This window comes from Bufo bufo, chromosome 2 (genome assembly GCF_905171765.1).
Source record: "Bufo bufo chromosome 2, aBufBuf1.1, whole genome shotgun sequence".
Lineage (NCBI taxonomy): Eukaryota > Metazoa > Chordata > Amphibia > Anura > Bufonidae > Bufo > Bufo bufo.
In genome coordinates this window covers 788,501,542-788,520,464 of record NC_053390.1, presented here as the reverse complement: position 1 = coordinate 788,520,464, position 18,923 = coordinate 788,501,542, and the positions used below count along the sequence as shown (strand labels likewise).

Below are 18,923 nucleotides of genomic sequence, written 5' to 3'. Positions count from 1 at the left end.
TAGATACTACTAGTATTTCCCCCCTTAAACCACCACTAAAAAGGAAATCGTCTTTTTACCCTCTGGATAGTAGGAGCCCTCACATCGAGAGTTTCTATAATATAGTCATGGAGGAATTCAAAGACACTTTCTCCCAATTAGGTCCATCCAATCAGTTAACTACTACTAGTAGGACCAAAAAGAAGGGGGTCCACTTCATTAGTTCCGGGACCCAATAATCTAAACCGAAATCTTCAACTAGCTCTCAAGAATCTAAAACGGAATTGGGACATAGTTATAAAAAGTGCAGATAAGGGGGGATCAAGTCATTATGGATACCACATACTATGAAGCTGAGTCGGCCAGAATTCTGTCAGATACGGAGTACTATCAGGAACTCAGCCATGACCCCACCAAGGAATATATCCTTATACTTAATGGATTGATCGATAAAGGACATCAAAATGGCGTGATTGATAAAAAAGAAAAAGTATACCTTAAAGCTCTACACCCTTCAATAGCACGCTTCTATTTTTTGCCTAAGGTACATAAGTCCCTACAGAACCCCCCTGGACGGCCGATTATTTCAGGGATTAGCTCACTCACGTCCAATCTGTCTGAGTATGTTGATGGCCTACTTCAAAAATATGTAATTTTCCTGCCCTCTTATCTTAGAGATTCTGCCCAATTAATTTGCACTTTAGAATCTTTTGAGTGGAGAGATGAGTACATGTGGGCAACCCTTGATGTTGCAGCACTTTACAGCAATATTGTACATTCATTAGGCATAAGATCAGTTAAGGATTTTATTGATGCAGATATCCTTATGCCACAGACACAAAGATTTTGTTTTACAATGTATCGATTTTATTTTACATCATAACTATTTTATTCATAATAACACCTTCTACTTGCAACAAAAAGGTACAGCAATGGGGACCAAATTTGCCCCATCATACGCCAATCTCCTAATGGGGGCTTTTTAGAAACAAATTGGCTCTCTTTGTCACCCCAACATAGTTTTCTATAAACGCTATATAGACGATATCATTCTAATTTGGAATGGCGATGTTGAGGATTTGAAGTCTTTCATAAATAAGGTCAATACCAACGATTGGAATCTTAACCTCACATTAGAACACCACCCGAAGGAAGCTGTTTTCCTCGACTTGCATTTGAACAGTGTTAATAACAGAATTCTGACAAAACTTTTTTTTAAATGTAGACACAAACAGTTACCTAGATTTTAATAGTTGTCACCATCACAAATGGAAGAGCAATATACCCTTTAGCCAAATGAGACGTATTAGGCGAAACTGCACTGATGATAGGGTGATGAGGGAACAAATAGACCTGCTGGGTGAGAGATTCAAGACCAAGGGTTACCCACTACAACTTATTGAAGAATCCAAAAATAGAGTCCTCAAGGAGACACAAATGACTAGTCTTAAACCAAAAACCAAGAATCTGACTAATCCCTATGTATATAAACCAAGCCTTATTACAAGATATAACTCTAAACATAAAACCATAAGACAGATTCTCACTAAATATTGGCCAATCTTACAAAAAGACCCCATTTTAGGTAAACACATCCCCCCACAACCGAATCTAATCTACCGCAGAGCCAAAAACACTCAAGAACATAGTAGCCCCCTCTTGTCCTATACTGACTGGTGAGAAGACCATCCCGATATGCCACGACCAGAGATTAGGAACTACTAAAGGCGTATTCAAATGTGGAGTACGAAGATGTAAGTGTTGCGCTATGTTACAATGTGCTACAGGTGAATTCCAACTACCAGCATCTAACAATAAAATCACCTTCAAACACCACATGAACTGTGGCACAACGAACGTCATATCTACTGATGTGCCCCTGTGGTCTCCATTATGTAAGTCGTACCACCCAAACCCTAAGGGAGCGCATGAATGAGCACCGCTCCAACATTAATAGAAAAATCGCAACCCATAGTGTATCACACCATTTTGCTCTAAGGCACGAGGGCAATTCGAGTATGTTAAAAATGATTCCTCTAGAACGCGTATCTTCTTCCTTCCAGCAACTTAGCCTCAAAGAGATGTTTTGGCTATATCACCTTAATACACTAACGCCTTTTGGCCTTAATGAGGCACTCGAATATGTCAACTATTTATGGGAGTCTCCTCTGTTTTTTATTATTATATGTTTTTAGGCATCCAGTAATTATAGCAATATAACATTTTTATAATCTTATCCCATTTTTTTATATATAATCTTATTTCATTCTATATAGGATGATTAAAATACCTTCTTACAATAGTGCTTATATTCCTGACCATAATATTGTGGCCAACCTTTTTTTCCCCCATATATATTATCTCCCCCCATTTAATACATTATTTATATTTTTTATATACCGTATATACTCGAGTATAAGACGAGTTTTTTGGCACATATTTTTGTGCTCAAAAAGCCTCCTCGTCTTATACTCGAGTCTAGGTCTTAGCTCCGGTAATACAGGCAGTGCGGGGGCGGCGCTTACTCACAGACGTCACGCGCCTGCGCCGCCTAGTGGGAGAAGGCGCGTGACGTCTGAGTGAGCGCCGCTCCACGCACTGCCTGTATTACCGGAGCAAAGACAAAGTAAGATAACCACAGTTAAAGGTTACTAATTAGTTTAAATATACTGCTGTGAGCGCCGGGGAGGGGGATCTGTGGATGGCACTGTTTAGGGGGGAGATCTGTGGATGGCACTGTTTAGGGGGGAGATCTGTGGATGGCACTGTTTAGGGGGGAGATCTGTGGATGGCACTGTTTAGGGGGGAGATCTGTGGATGGCACTGTTTAGGGGGGAGATCTGTGGATGGCACTGTTTAGGGGGGAGATCTGTGGATGGCACTGTTTAGGGGGGAGATCTGTGGATGGCACTGTTTAGGGGGGAGATCTGTGGATGGCACTGTTTAGGGGGGAGATCTGTGGATGGCACTGTTTAGGGGGGAGATCTGTGGATGGCACTGTTTAGGGGGGAGATCTGTGGATGGCACTGTTTAGGGGGGAGATCTGTGGATGGCACTGTTTAGGGGGGAGATCTGTGGATGGCACTGTTTAGGGGGGAGATCTGTGGATGGCACTGTTTAGGGGGGAGATCTGTGGATGGCACTGTTTAGGGGGGAGATCTGTGGATGGCACTGTTTAGGGGGGAGATCTGTGGATGGCACTGTTTAGGGGGGAGATCTGTGGATGGCACTGTTTAGGGGGGAGATCTGTGGATGGCACTGTTTAGGGGGGAGATCTGTGGATGGCACTGTTTAGGGGGGAGATCTGTGGATGGCACTGTTTAGGGGGGAGATCTGTGGATGGCACTGTTTAGGGGGGAGATCTGTGGATGGCTCCCTGTATTTAATGCAGAGTGTGTGTGTATATAATGCACACTCTCTGCATTAAATACAGGTAGTCACCCTCTTGCAGATGTGTGTATATATAATGTAGAGTGTGTGCATTATATACACATACACTCTGCATTTCCCACCCTAGTCTTATACTCGAGTCAATAATTTTTCCCATTTTTTTGGGGTAAAATTAGGGGCTCGGCTTATACTCGAGTATATACAGTATCTATATATTTTTTATCCATGTATATTCATATGTATTTATTGGTTGGGATAACATATGCAGATGTGTGTGTGTGTATAATATGTATAATATATATATATATATATATATATATATATATATATATATATATATACACACACACACACAATCGTCATGGACAAATATATGTGTGCACACTTGAGCACATATATGTCTTCCACAATATGATATGTATGCCTTTGCATTTCCAGTGTACATCCACATCCGGCCTTCTTTTATGTGATTCTTAAGCATTTATATTGGTTCCCTTCTCCACTGTATTGTGCTAAAAAATTCTATATCACCCAGCGGTTTCACCGCCAGACCGTAAGTTTTTTCACATATGCGGTCCAGCGTGAGGCGCACAACAGGAACCGGAAGTCCATGATCGAACATCTTGAGGGAGGAATCGGAAGTTTCTAATGCGTTCCAGGTTGGAGCGCTTGCCAGACAGGAAGTCCTAGATGCGTTCCGGGGTGGAACGCATGGCGAGCCGGAAGTTCAGTTTCCGTCCCTTCTTCTAACTGGTTAAAGCCGCGAGCGGGCTTTTGAAGGAGGCGGTCCTTTATTTTTGGCGTACCATGCGTTCTTTTTTGGCGTGCTCACAGCCCTATATAGGGCTACCAGGTAAATACCACTATTGTTATTATAGGCATTTTATTATCTATACCCGTTCCTGATGAAGGGGTTTGCACACCCCGAAACGCGTTGAGCCTTTTATGTAACAGTTTTCTACAATAAAGAAGCCAAAGCCTCCAACAACACCACTGAGGTGAAGCTCCCTTTTTCACACCCAGACGATTCCTCACATCCTAGACTTTCTTCAGAAAGGGTTCGATTTAGATTTGAGATAGAGTACCTTAAAAGTACAGGCTATTTCGGCTTTCCAAGATTTCCCATTACCTGAACATAGATGGGTAAAGAGGTTTTTTAAAGCCATTTCCAGATTAAAACCCACAATAAGACAAAATTTCCCAATTTGGGACTTAACCTTAGTCCTAAACTCCCTTTGTGGTCCTCCGTTTGAGCCATTAGATGATATCTCATCCAAATATTTGACCATGAAAGCTGCCTTCCTGGTAGCCATTACAACCACCCGTAGGATAGGGGAAATTCAAGCTCTCTCTATGAAATAACCTTATCTAAAAGATTCTTGATGACAGAGTAATCTTAAAGTTAGACCCAGCCTTTTTACCAAAAGTAGTCTCCTCCTTCCATAAAGGACAGGAAATAACACTTCCGTCCTTTTGTGCTTCTCCTAGAAATGCCAAAGAGGAGCGTTTCCATTGCTTGGATGTGTGGGAGGACTATAGTTAAATATCTCCAGTCAACAGAAGCTTGGAGACAGGATTCAAATTTATTCAGCATGGAGGAAAAAATAAAGGCCAGAAAGTTACTAAACAAACCTTGGCAAGATGGATCAAAGATCCAATTTGAGAGGCACTCTTTACAAAAAAAAAAGAAGAACTGTCCAATCTCCATTAAAGCCCATTCGACCAGGGCTATGGCAACATCGTGGGCAGAGAAAGCTAATGCCACGATAGATCGTCTACAGGGATAAATTATAATACCTTTTGCAAACATTGTTTGGACCTCCTCACCAATCAGAATTTAGTGTTTGGACGAAAGGTCCTTCAAGCAGTGCCCCCCCCACCTAAAAAAGTTAAAATGATTGGGTATTTCTCCCAAGCTGTCATGGGGAATGTCCTGGAAATCGGTAATTATTCTTACCGGTAATTGTTTTTCCAACATGACAGCACCAGAATATCTACCCATCCCCCCCTCCCAAAAAAATTATAATTTTCCTCACATATATTTCTATAATAACAATGTGCTGTTAACATTGTGAATCTAGAATCGCTAGGTATATAACCTGGGGGGAAATTCAGTTGTAGCGATTTATAAGACACTGGATAGGGGGGTGGGGAGGGGCCTTTTAAAATAACTTGCTTCCTGTCCCTACAGAGGCCTGTAAGGACAACCTCCTATGTGTTGTCATGTTGGACTCCTGGAAAAACAATTACCTGTAAGACTAATTACCGATTTTTCCCTCCATAACATGCTCTTCTTTAAACCCTATGGCAGCTGTGGAAAATTACCAGCTTCTCATTCAAAGTCCCAAAAGTCTCTCAGTATTCATTAACCCTTTCCACAGAGCCTTGCAAATACAGTGACAATGAACAGGATATATATCACAACATACATGTAAAACACAGTTAAACAGTATTAAACAGTGCAAGTTACCCTTTGAAGAGAAATAAAGTGAGAAGTTTTTACTTTGTATAGGGGAAACGGGAAAATGTTCACAAATGTCCAGACTTCAAAGTAGCCCTTGCTCCAGGGCACAACAGTTATACTATATACTGTGTGGGGCTGGGGGTATTACACTATATACTGTATGTTTAATGTAATTAAAACTACATTTTACATTATTATATTTGTTTTAATTTACTAAATTGACTAAATGTTACTGTTTGTACAATACATCAGAATTTGGGGCACCACTTTTAATTTTGCCCAGGGCCACATTTTATCTAAAACCATCCAAACAACTTTAGTTTTCACTGCATGAGATTACACACAGGAATGCTGGGAGATTTTAGCTTTTTATGTACATTATATTGTTATGTAGGCTTTATGGTGTATACATTGGGGTACTGGGCATCACTGTAGTAAACTGACATCTATGACCTTACCTTTTTCACATGGTATACAAGACACAGATGCGTTTTCATCTGTAAAATACCCCGGCTGGCATGACTGGCACATCACACTTCCTGTTGTGCTGTATGATGAGAAATAATAGTGCAGTTCTCAGCAATATTCACATGGTGACTGGATGGAGATGAGATATAGATTTATATATGGACACATGGACATCATAGAGGGTGGTTGATTACTCGGACCATCCTCACGAGTCAGATCAGAGAGGTGCTAGTGGATCCTGATCATGGTGGACCCAAAGCATTCATTTGAAAGGCTGCCATGTAATACTACATTTCTCCCCTAGTGGCCACTGCAGGGAGAGTGAATAGCTGGCTGCAACTATCTCGGGTGATCACAACTGATTACCGGGCCAATTTAATTCTTCAGGGTTCGGCTACACGGCAATTTTGACCGAGGCAACTGGCGTGCGACCGTAGATCGCAGTGGGACTGCCATAGGATTGAATGGGGACGCAGTGCGACTCACACATTTGCTACATCTGTGACACACAAATTGCAAAAATCCAGCTGTGACCCCATTCATTCCTATGGCAGCCCCGCTACACTACGATCCATGGTCACACAATGTAGCCATACCCTAAAAAGGGTATGTCAAGATGAGACGGCCCATTTAAAGAGGACATGTCGGCTCTCTTTACGTTTCCGTTGAAAATATTTGCAGTCACCATAAAACAAAATCTCTGGAGCATCTACTCTGCAGAATATTGTTCCTCTGTTATTCCTCCTGGAAGTATATGACTAAATTAACAACTGGACATTACCATTCCCTTTGTTAAAGGGGTGTGCCTCAACGCAGTCTGACATTGTCAGCACTGATAGGACAGTATCTATATAGGGGCACCTCCCCAACTGCGGCACCCAGTTATTAATTTATTCATACACATTCAGGAAGAACAGAGGAACTTCACAAGGCAGAGTTCTAAGAAAAGATTACATGGTAAACACAAGTCATGTCAGGAGAGAGGACGGGGTCCTTTTAAGAAAGAGATTACAATATTATAGGAGGCATAATGGACATAAATCTACAGTATGTTCAGAAGGGACACAAGGTAATGATACAGTCCAAATCAGAATTTCAGGAGATAATTATTTCCTAGATTTTATATATGTTGCAGATATGAAAAGCGTCTTACTTGGTATAAAGTCCAGGAGGACATGGCAGGCATGTGACCTGACCACCCTGTGGCTGGTAAAAGCCGGATGCACAAGGCACGCAATCTGACGAATTCACACAGAAGCCACTGGAACAGCAGAAGCAAGATTCTGTATCTGGAAGAAAAGACACGTTTTATGTAAGTAAATACACAACAGGGCAATGCAGGCTTCAAGGGGTGGAAACCGTAAAGTTCAACAATAGATTGCCAGCAGTTCATAAAAAAAAAAAAAAAATCTAAATATTAACTTTTTGTCAACGTGTATGGGGGAGTCGGAAGAGATAGCCATCGGCCGAACGATTCAGCTATTGAATGTGTACGGGTGTCCTTAAAACCGCCATCAGCACCATGTGCAACAATAGGGAGGCTTTCTTAAACCACAGACCCTCTTCTTGATACGGATTTATAGGCAAGGCACAGTTCCAGCTGGAGGAGACCTATTGTGTTACCCTGTCCCAATATCATTCACTTTAGCAATACTGCCAAAAGGTCAGTTAAAGGGGGTGTGCCACGAAAAATATTCTACATTTTTCAAACCAGCACCTGGATCTGAATACTTTTGTAATTGAATGTAACTAAAAATGTAGTTCTTTTCCTTATTTCTTGTCCACCTCATTGAGGTGGTCGCACGCGCTCAGTTTAAATCTTCAACTGCCACCAGCCATTTCTACGGTTACAAGCTGTGGGTGGTTACAGGGATAGAGCTACAGCGAAAAGGACACACTCCCTGAGCTGTCAGACTGAAATCTAGCAGAGCAATGAATGGGGATATCTCTGGATCCATGTGAGGTACAGGGCTGGTTCTAGCTTTGTTAGAAAGAGATTGTCATGCGCTATATGATGTCCGATTTTCATGGAATAACTCCTTTAAAAGGGTTTCGTGAGTGTTTGATCAGTATCTGATCGTTGGGGGTCAGACATCCAGGACCCCCACCGACCAGGAGTCTAGTATCTCCTCTTCTGAGAGAACATGGCACTCGGCACGCGCTATGTTCTCTGGCCAGACAGTGGAGAAGGAGAGAGGGACGGAGGGAGGGATTCCCTCCCTCCTATGATGCAGGCGCCGCTGATCTCGATGAAGTGAGCGGGCTCTGAAGCTGCCCAAACCACTGCCACGAATGAATGTGTGGCTAATTAAAGCAGGAGGAGGTAAACTGCTGCATCGTCTGAACGCCAGCCTCCTCCTCCTTCTCCTGAGTGTTTTGTGTCCTCCCCAGCATCAGCCCGAGCCCCAGAGTCAAGCAGCCAGCATAGCAGGTACCTGGCCTGGCCACTGCGCCACCAATGATAATTAACCTTTAATTCGCTGATCGCAGAGCCCCGTCAGAGGCCAGCACCCGACTCCTGTATCTGTATTAAAGGTTAATTATCATTGGTGGAGCAGTGCCCCCCCCTTCCTCTCAGTAATAAAGTCATTGGTAGAGCAGTGCCTCTCCCCCCCCCCCTTCCTCTCAATAATAAAGTCATTGGTGGCAGTGGCCACAGGGTCCCCTCTTCATTGGTGGCAGTGGCAGCTTCTGATCGGAGCCCCAGCAATGTAATCCTGGGGCTCCGATCGGTTACCATGGCAGCCAGGACGCTACTGAAGCCCTGGCTGCCATAGTAATCTCCCTGCTGCTAATCACACCCTTTCCCTATTTTACATATAAAATATATAAACAATAACAAACATATTACATATCGCCACATCCGAAAAGTCCAAACTATTAAAATATTGAAAAAAAATCTCCTATGCGGTTCATGCCATAGCAGAAAAATAAATACGGTAAAAAAAAAATTTGTGTGGTATGGAGTATCGCAATACTTTTTTAGGATATCAAAACCAAATAAAAATTTTGGTATCGCAACAACCCTACTATTCCAAACACAGCGCTGGGGCTGAGCGCGATACCAAGCACAGCCGCTATACAATGTACGGCGCTGCACTTGGTGAGCAGGAAGAAGACCATAGCGTTACATTTTAGACATTATGTAAGCCAATCCGGTGGGAAAGGGGGGGGGGGAATATGGCACAGATTCTGGAAAATTAAAACCATACGTTTCCCTATGTATCAAATTACAATTTATTTCCACCACCTTCTCCCATCCATCCAATATTCTCTCAAAAGTGGAACGTGGCTTAACCCTTTAGTATCTGTTCCCAACATTTAAAAAAAAAAAAATATAATAATTTGGGGGTTGAATAGCGATTAAATAGTTTCCTAGAGATAACAGATGGTATGATTATGCTCCCTTACACCCACTAAATCATCAGATCTACCACTTCGGCAGGGAAATCAATGAGTGTCCCCTCCAGCCACAGGGACACATGAAACTACCAGGGTAGCGGGCATATCAGCTGCTAGGGGGACCCAACAACAATAAGGCGCAGTTTGTGGTGACTGAATTGTTCCATGGAGTAATGTTACGGACTGTTCCCATGGAGTGGACACTATGGGCAACCCCTTAATTATGTAATGACCGTAACGATTACTTTGTCACATATATACATTCTATATGGGGTTGTGGATTAGGTCTCTTTCACACGAGTGAGTTTTCCGTCCTGGTGCAATGCGTGTAGTGAACGCACAGCATCCAGACTGAATCCTGATCCGTTCATCTCAATGGGTCTGTGCACATTTTTCATGCATCATCTCTGCGTTAAGGGAAAATTGCAGCATCTTCTATATTGTGGGTTTGATTGCCTTTTGACTGTTCATCCTTAATGGCGGGCAACGCCGAAAAACAGTGAAAGAACGAGGACTTTGTCAGTTGAACTCGTCAGCTTGCACGGCAGAGCGGTTCAAACCGCACAGTGGGAACATCTCAGCTGCTGCCCGGCCGCGCCATTTGGTCATACCCTAAGTGCTCCTACATCAGCCACTAAGGACTCTTTTTCGCAGTTCCCCTTCCCGCCCTCGATTTCTGAATCACTTACGGTACACAATTCTGAGTCACACGAGTAAAAAGGGAATTAACCCAATTACAGGGAGCGTTTCCTACACCGACGACACACAAAAAAAACACCACATTAACAACTTACCAAACGTCGGGACACAGGAACATATTACCACAAAAATCATCTGAAGATAGAAACTTATACCACCCAGTGTGCATACAATACTAATAGTGAAAGGGCATACGCTGGAGTATAATATGCAAAGGGCTATGTGAAACCAACCTCGCCACTGGGTTTTGGAGGGGACTGGGTACTAGCCTCTTGCCCCAGGATTATGGGCCCTCTCATCAGCCCATGCAAAACTTAAACCCCATGGCGATTTGACTATGTTTGTGGCATCTGAGCGCTCAGATCCAAGCCATATGGGGACATGTGGGGTTTTGAGATGTGCGACAGAACCATCTGTCTGTGTAATTGTATTGTATGTTATGTGAGGGCACCCAGTTAGCTCATGTTAATGTATTCATGTTGTCTGAGTGCCATTCACCTAATAATATGCACTCAGACTTGAGCTGTCTGGGAATGTGTTAAATGTCTATGTGTAATGTAAAGGGTGGGACATTGTATGTTTGAGTAAGTGATGTCTGTTCCATTGTCCCTCTGTGTGTATTGGCGATGTCCTTTGTCCTGAGAGATAATTGAATTACTTCTCGGTTGTCTCCAGGACAGAGGATATTGTGTATTCGTCTGTCTGTGATGATTGCATCAACCCAGTGTGAGGTAATTCTATCACGGACAGAGGGGAGGATTTTGTGTGGGAGTGTCTGAGTGTATTGTATGTGGTTATTGGCTGTTTTTACAAAACCCTGGGGTGGTAACTTTGTTGAAAGATGTGTATAAAATGCTTGTGTGTTAAAATAAAGAGAGTTCCTGTTTTATACCTTCATGAAGTCTTGGCTCATGTTTGGCTCATGGGATAACTACACTCTTGGGGATTGCTATATCATAATACTCCCCTGAGTATAAGCTCTTGTAAGAGCTTGCTCCTGGTTCCTGTCTCTGGATTTAGGAGAGGTTCACCCACTGGAGCCTGGAGCTTGTCGTAGGTCCAGGGTGGGTAGGAGACGGCGAGACCTCCACCAAGCTTCGGCGGTTCGTGGGGTCTGCAGTGCTGACGGTGTCGAGTGGAGTGCTTGGAGTCCTCTGGAAGCACTAGGAGAATCTATCGACGGAGGTACCTGGTCGGGATGCTAGGCGTTCCGTTACAGGCTAGTTTCATAGAAAATGGGCACCAGGTCAGCATGCAAAGTATGGTTGCCGCCACCATCAATAGAGCGTGCCAGTTGCATACAGATTAAAAGGGGGTTTTCTGGGAGTTCAATATCTTATCAGTAAGAGTCGGACTCCCAGCATCCCCGACATTCTGAGCTCCTGTGAACGCTGTGGCCTCTTTCGTCGGTTATGTGCAGCCCCATTCATGTGAATGAACCTGGGCTGCAATACCAAGGACAGCCACTATACAATGGATGGCGCTGTGCCCCGCAGCTCTGCTGCCTCTTTAAATAGCTGATCGGCAGGGGCGTCAGGAGTTGGACCCCCACCAATCTGGTATTGATGACCTATCCTGAGGAGAGGCCCTCTGCCCTTTGACAGGGACAGGCGGTATAAACGTCATCACACCTGGCCCCGACTTCTCCTAAAGGCCATTAAAATGGAGAGGGCGAAGCAGTTGGAGAGAGCTGAGCCTCTAGGTGTAATGACAACGCCCCCTTTGCATCATGTTTCTCAGCAATGCGGGCACAGATGAACATGGGACCAGCACGGATGTCTTCAGCGGCCAAGCGCACATGGAACAGGTCAGCCGGTGTCATAGGTACAAATCTGCTGACAGATCTTCAAAACACTTAAGAATTTTTTATAAATACAGAGTATATATTTTTTTTTTTAAAACTAAAAAAAAAAAAAACATTCGTTCCAAGGTACCACTTACAACCGAACCAGAGTTCGGGAAATGTTTTTTTACAGTACAAATTAATTTATGAAGTTATAACCAGAAGTCTCACAAGCAACAACTTCAGCTCATCGGAGCCAATACATTCTAAGGCCGAATGCACAAGACCGTGGATTCCTGCTGAGAGCAGGAGCGCACGGCGTCATTTGTTGCTATGACGCCGTGCGCTTTATGCCGCCGCTGCACTACAGTAATACACTCGTATAGATCATACGAGTGTATTACTGTAGTGCAGCGGCGGCATAAAGCGCACGGCGTCATAGCAACCAATGACACCGTGCGCTCCTGCTCTTAGCAGGAATCCAGGCAGTGTTACCACGGACCGCTCACGGCCGTGTGCATTCGGCCTAATACTGTACAGAGCTCCTGCTCCATACAGTATTGGAACAAAGTATTATGCAAATCGACTTCGGATGTTTCATCTGAAGTCGATTCGCTCATCCCTAATAGGGATCACTGCACCTCACATTGAACTGAAATTCCTCTTCCATATGCTTCCCTTAGGCTACAGTCACCTAAACTTAAAAAAAAAACAAAAAAAAAACGGCTTTCTGAAAGACAGCTGTTATATATGGCCCCTTCAATTGTACGGGGTCTGTTTGGCCGTGAAAACAGCCAAAATAGGACATGTCCTTTTATTTGACAGCAGTGTTTCAAGGGCCGTTAAAAAAAAGGTTTATGTGAATAGTCTCATTAACTTTAATAGGTTCTAAAATTTGCATTTTTCACATTCATGTGACTGTAGCATTAGTGCTTGCAGTATTATATCATTTAAAGGGGTATTCCTGCTGGCAGCAATGATGTTCCTTCCCGAGTCTCTTTTTTTAAAGTACTAGAAAACTTCTCAAACTGACCAAAGTGTGCATAACTACTGTGAGCGTGCAAACTCCCAATAATTTTCTGCTGTTCCCAGTTGCAGGGTACAGTCCTAGATCAGATGGCCAGTCCTAAAAGTGAGGCGGGCACCCTGAAGCAATTAACCCCAACCATATGCAGTAAAGTCTAAAGCCATGTTGGTGTGTTACCTTTACTGTCTCAGTCCAGCACAGGCTATAAAGGGCATCTGTCAGCAGTTTTGTACCTATGACACTGGCTGACCTGTTGCATGTGCTCTTGGCAGCTGGAGACATCTGTGTTGGTCCCATGTTAATATATGCAAATGAGCCTCTAGGAGCATCGGGGGTCATTGCCGTTACACCTAGAGGCTCTGCTCTCTCTGGAACTGCCAGGTGTGATGTTGTCACTGCTTTGCCCTGTCTAAGTGGAGAGAGCACAGCAGTTGCAGTGAGAGCGTAGAGCCTCTAGGTGTAATGACAACGCCCCTGTTGAAAAAAAAAGACATAAGTCCATCAAGTTCAACCAAGGGATGAGTGGGGATCTGTATTTTAGAAAATGCGAGTGAGACCCAGATGTCTACACATTTACATTACCATTAATGTTATTTAAGAATTCATCTAAGCCTTTTTAGAATTGTTGACTGTTCCTGTTGTGATTAAAATATATTAAACCTAATTTGTCTCAGCAATGCGGCCACATATGAACATGGGACCAACACAGGTGTCTTCAGCTGCCAAGCGCACATGTAACAGGTCAGCCAGTGTCATAGGTACAAAACTGCTGACAGATGCCCTGTAACCTTTAAGGCCCTCCACCTTCTGTAATAATTCAATACTTCCTTCTCTCAGAAATTAACCATTAGTAAAGTTTCTTTTCTGGCAGTTTCCACTCTCAGGACTGGTGTTTTCCTGGAGAAAGCTCCTGTCTTGGCAGCAGCACATGCAAACAGGTCTTCACTCTAGCTTGTACAGCAGCAGCACAATCTCAACTAACTAACCAGTGGGGAAATGGGACCAGTCCATTACCTGGCAACTAAAACTAAAGCATGGCCAGTTCACCGTTTCCTACCCATACATATCATACTTAGTGCATAGTTAGTATCACAGTAAAGATTTTAGAAGATTTGGTAATCAACCATAACATTATAGCATTAACCCTTTAGCAGTTAACTGACAGGTTACTGCATTCCAGCTATGAAGAGTTCCAAGTCATTTTCAATGTACACCCTGGATAGGTGATAATTGCTAGACTGGCGGATCCTTACCGATTGCCTGAACATGGGTCCTATGTACCCCTTTGAATGGAGTGGTGGTCAAACATGCATTCTGCCACGCCAAGCAAAGTCAATGGCTTCTCTTGTGTGGCTTGTAAGCTGGGGGGGGGGGGGGGGTTTTGGATGCCCCTTTAGGTGCACACCTGCTTCCTTGCCCCAGCAGGGGGCAGTAGCACAAGTAAAAGTAAAGGCTACTTTCACACTTGCGTTTTTCTTTTCCGGCATAGAGTTCCGTCACAGGGGCTCTATGCCGGAAGAATCCTGATCAGTTTTATCCCCATGCATTCTGAATGGAGAGTAATCCGTTCAGGATGCATCAGGATGTCTTCAGTTCAGTCGTTTTGACTAATCAGGCAAAAGAGAAAACCGCAGCATGCTACGGTGTTATCTCCGGCGAAAAAAACGGAAGACTTGCCTGAACGCCGGATCCGGCATTTTTTCCCATAGGAAAGAATTAGCTCCGGATCCGGCATTCAGAATACCGGATCAGTCGTTCCGGAATGCGCATGCGCATATCGGTAAAAATGTGAAAAAAATGTACAAGATGGATCCGTCGGTCCGCATGTCAAGCGGAGAGACGGATCCGTCCTTGCAATGCATTTCTGAGACAGTTCCGCACCCGGATCAGTCTCACAAATGCTTTCAGTCAGCGGCAGATCGGCTGATCCGGCGGGCAGTTCCGACGACAGAACTGCCCGCCGGATCACACTGCCGCAAGTGTGAAAGTACCCTAACCAGACCTCCAAGAATACAAGTGTGATGTCTGTACTCACCATTGTTGGAGTGTGTCCCGGGGGAACAGGCTTCGCAGTCGGTGGCGTTTACCGATGTGCAGTTGGTGCCAGGCGTGGACGTCATAGGGTCGACGGTGGTGGAGAGCTGGCATACAACTGCACACGCTGTGGAAGATTACCAGAACAAGGCAATTAAAGCAGGAAGGAGACGATGTGCTCAGTAATTAATCTGAATCAAGTGATTTACATCTAGTGGTTTACATGGGGACGCTGAAAAGCAGCCTTTAGTGATGTAGCAGAGCGGGGGTTTGCCAGTGGGTACCATTCCTAGTATCACAACGTAAACGTGTAGTGTGATCAACTGTACGTCTTAGGGCTCATGGTCATAGTTTTGGTCCGCATCAGATCCGCGTTTTTTGCGGATCGGACGCGGCCCCAGTCATCTCAATGACTGTCCGCATCTGTCAAGTCCGTTCAGAACCCTGCAAAAAAAAAAAAAAAAAATAGAACATGTCCCATTCCTTTCTCCGTTTTGCGAACAAAGATATTAAATTTCTGCAGGAGAAAAAACAAAACAAAAAAAACTAAAAACATGGCAGCATGCACTCGGCCAGTATCCGTGTTTTGCGGATCTGTGATTTGCGGACAGCCGTGTGCATGAGCCCTGAAAGGCAATGTCTCCTCACAGACAACCGTTTTATCCTGACACCTCCGGTAAATAGCTAATTTGCTGGAAGATGATGCAGAAGCAAACATAATACTAAATGTCGGCCATTAAGTTGAATGATGGTTTATGTCAGGCATGCTCAACCTGCGGCCCTCCAGCTGTTGCAAAACTACAATCCCCAGCATGCCCAAAACAACCTACAGCAGGGCATTATGGGAGTTGTAGTTTTACAACAGCCAGAGGGCCGCAGGTTGAGCATGCCTCCTTTATGTAAAACAGTCCAAGTGCGCCAGACCAGGAGACGCTGCTTGAAAGCGGTAAGAACCTGTGGCGGTGTAGCCAGCAGTGACCACTCTAGGTGTAACATCAAAATAAATGGGTGACCATGTCATACACAGACGGGCACCAGTCTGCCAAAGACAGAATTGCCCATTCTTAGTGGCTCTCTGCGCTTTTGAGATCAGACAGATGGTTCAATGCCCCCTCTACTTTAACAAGGTACACGTACAGGGGTTGGCATTGGGAGATAACTCCTTCAAGCTGGTTCAGATATGGTCTTGACTCTAGAGTATCCATTCAGTGTAGAACAGACAGCACCCGGGCCGAACACGGACACGTTAATAGTCAATGGGCAATGCGATTTTCTGCATGGACCCTCTGCTCGGACCACGCTTTGTTCTGGTACCATTTTATTAGACTCGCTGTAAAAATCATTGGGGGTCATTTTAAAAAGACAAGTGTGATATAACTGAGCCGCCGGAGTATGCACTTCATTTACGACGAGGCATAGTGTGAATAATGGCTCATTTATAGCGGATGAGTTTTCCATTGCTTGAGGGTGGAGGTCCAGACTGAAAAGTGCGCGCGCACAGAAGACAAAACTCAAATCTACACACAAACACGGCAATCCAGTGCAGCAGAGCCGAGATTGTTACCGGCTATGATGATATCACAATGTTCCATAGGACAACAAAGCAAAAACTACCACTGAAGAATGATCACAATGCAATGCAAACTCAGCTCTGCTACATCCATATCTTTATACACAATAAAGCTACTGTACACAACATGTTTTAAGCAATAGTAAAAAGGATAATAATAGGGCGGGCGCTCACCTAGAAGGAGGCACAGAGCAGGAACCCTCCAGCAGAGTCTTGGCAGCGAGGGCCTCATGTCTACAAGGGCATGTCCTCAGCCTGGACACCAGACCTTCATGTATCACCAAGGCTTTCCCACTGACCAGCTACTCTGATAAAACTTCCTCCTTCTCTCCCTGCGACTTCTCCTGTTGTGAGTCATCACCTGATTGAGATCATGTGCTGGGCTCAGGACTGGAACCTCCCCAAAACCACCATTTACTCCTCTGCAGATTGTGCTACCATCTCACCTCCCATGATCGGCATCAGCAACGCTGTTCTACATTTGTATCAATGTTCATCTCATCCCCTTAAGGCCATGTTCACACCTCATGAGGGCAGGGGGGAGAAAGCATTATATAAGGGGGCACAGAGAATAGGGCCACAGAGCCTTAGGAAACAGAGAATGGGGGCATAATAATAATAAAATGATAGTGCAGAGGATGGGGACACAGAGCATGAGGGCAGAAAGAAAGGGGACACAGAGCATGTAGCACAATAAAAGGGGGCACAGACAATGGAGGCACAGAGACAAATTCTGCAGAAATGAATCGTGGAGAAGCCAACTGTTGTGGTCTGAACCCGGTGGAAAGAAAAAGGGAGGAACTCTGGAGGAGATGTCATATGTAGGTCGGTAAATGTAAATGTATTCTGCCACTGAATGCGTCTGATGAGAGCTGTAGTCACTCATATGGTCTACAGCTATTGATGGATGGTAGCATTCAATTGTGAAACAACTCCCAGCACACATACAGCCAGGTCCATAAATATTGGGACACCGACACAATTCTAGCATTTTTGGCTCTATACACCACCACAATGGATTTGAAATGAAACAAACAAGATGTGCTTTACCTGCAGACTGTCAGCTTTAATTTGAGGTATTTACATCCAAATCAGGTGAACGGTGCAGGAATTACAACAGTTTCCATATATGCCTCCCACTTGTTAAGGGACCAAAAGTAATGGGACAGAATAATAATCATAAATCAAACTTTACCTTTTTAATACTTGGTTGCAAATCCTTTGCAGTCAGTTACAGCCTGAAGTCTGGAACGCATAGACATCACCAGACGCTGGGTTTCATCCCTGGTGATGCTCTGCCAGGCCTCTACTGCAACTGTCTTCAGTTCCTGCTTGTTCTTGGGGCATTTTCCCTTCAGTTTTGTCTCCAGCAAGTGAAATGCATGCTCAATCGGATTCAGGTCAGGTGATTGACTTGGCCATTGCATAACATTCCACTTCTTTTCCTTAAAAAACTCTTTGGTTGCTTTTGCAGTATGCTTTGGGTCATTGTCCATCTGCACTGTGAAGCGCTGTCCAGTGAGTTCTGAAGCATTTGGCTGAATATGAGCAGATAATATTGCCAGAAACACTTCAGAATTCATCCTGCTGCTTTTGTCAGCAGTCACATCATCAATAAATACAAGAGAACCAGTTCCATTGGCAGCCATACATGCCCACGCCATGACACTACCACCACCATGCTTCACTGATGAGGTGGTATGCTTAGGATCATGAGCAGTTCCTTTCCTTCTCCATACTCTTCTCTTCCCATCACTCTGGTACAAATTGATCTTGGTCTCATCTGTCCATAGGATGTTGTTCCAGAACTGTGAAGGCTTTTTTAGATGTAGTTTGGCAAACTCTAATCTGGCCTTCCTGTTTTTGAGGCTCACCAATGGTTTACATCTTGTGGTGAACCCTCTGTATTCACTCTGGTGAAGTCTTCTCTTGATTGTTGACTTTGACACACATACACCTACCTCCTGGAGAGTGTTCTTGGTCTGGCCAACTGTTGTGAAGGGTGTTTTTTTTTTTTTTCACCAGGGAAAGAATTCTTCGGTCATCCACCACAGTTGTCTTCCGTGGTCTTCCGGGTCTTTTGGTGTTGCTGAGCTCACCGGTGCGT

At 44.2% G+C, this 18,923-nt stretch overlaps 1 protein-coding gene and 1 long non-coding RNA gene across 3 annotated transcripts in view; one reads left to right on the top strand and one right to left on the bottom strand.

The window, feature by feature from the left end:
* The window catches only part of LOC120990412, a 28,091-nt gene extending 15,582 nt beyond the window's left edge, over nt 1-12,509 (top strand). Inside the window, exons 2-3 of the long non-coding RNA XR_005776411.1 lie at nt 6,907-6,911; nt 12,471-12,509. This is a non-coding gene — a long non-coding RNA (uncharacterized LOC120990412). The remainder of the gene's footprint in view (nt 1-6,906; nt 6,912-12,470) is intronic.
* Nucleotides 1-17,162, bottom strand: part of LOC120990411 (signal peptide, CUB and EGF-like domain-containing protein 1) — a 32,636-nt gene extending 15,474 nt beyond the window's left edge. Inside the window, exons 1-4 of one of the 2 annotated variants that reach the window (XM_040419221.1) lie at nt 16,991-17,162; nt 15,248-15,373; nt 7,455-7,590; nt 6,292-6,380 (exon numbers count right to left, since the gene is read on the bottom strand). In XM_040419221.1, coding sequence (XP_040275155.1) covers nt 6,292-6,380; nt 7,455-7,590; nt 15,248-15,373; nt 16,991-17,048 — 409 coding nt within the window. In that variant the 5' untranslated portion in view covers nt 17,049-17,162. Of the gene's footprint in view, nt 1-6,291; nt 6,381-7,454; nt 7,591-10,497; nt 10,618-15,247; nt 15,374-16,990 lie in introns of those variants that run through there. The other variant, XM_040419222.1, reaches the window with a different exon arrangement.
* Between the last annotated feature and the right edge of the window lie 1,761 nt (nt 17,163-18,923).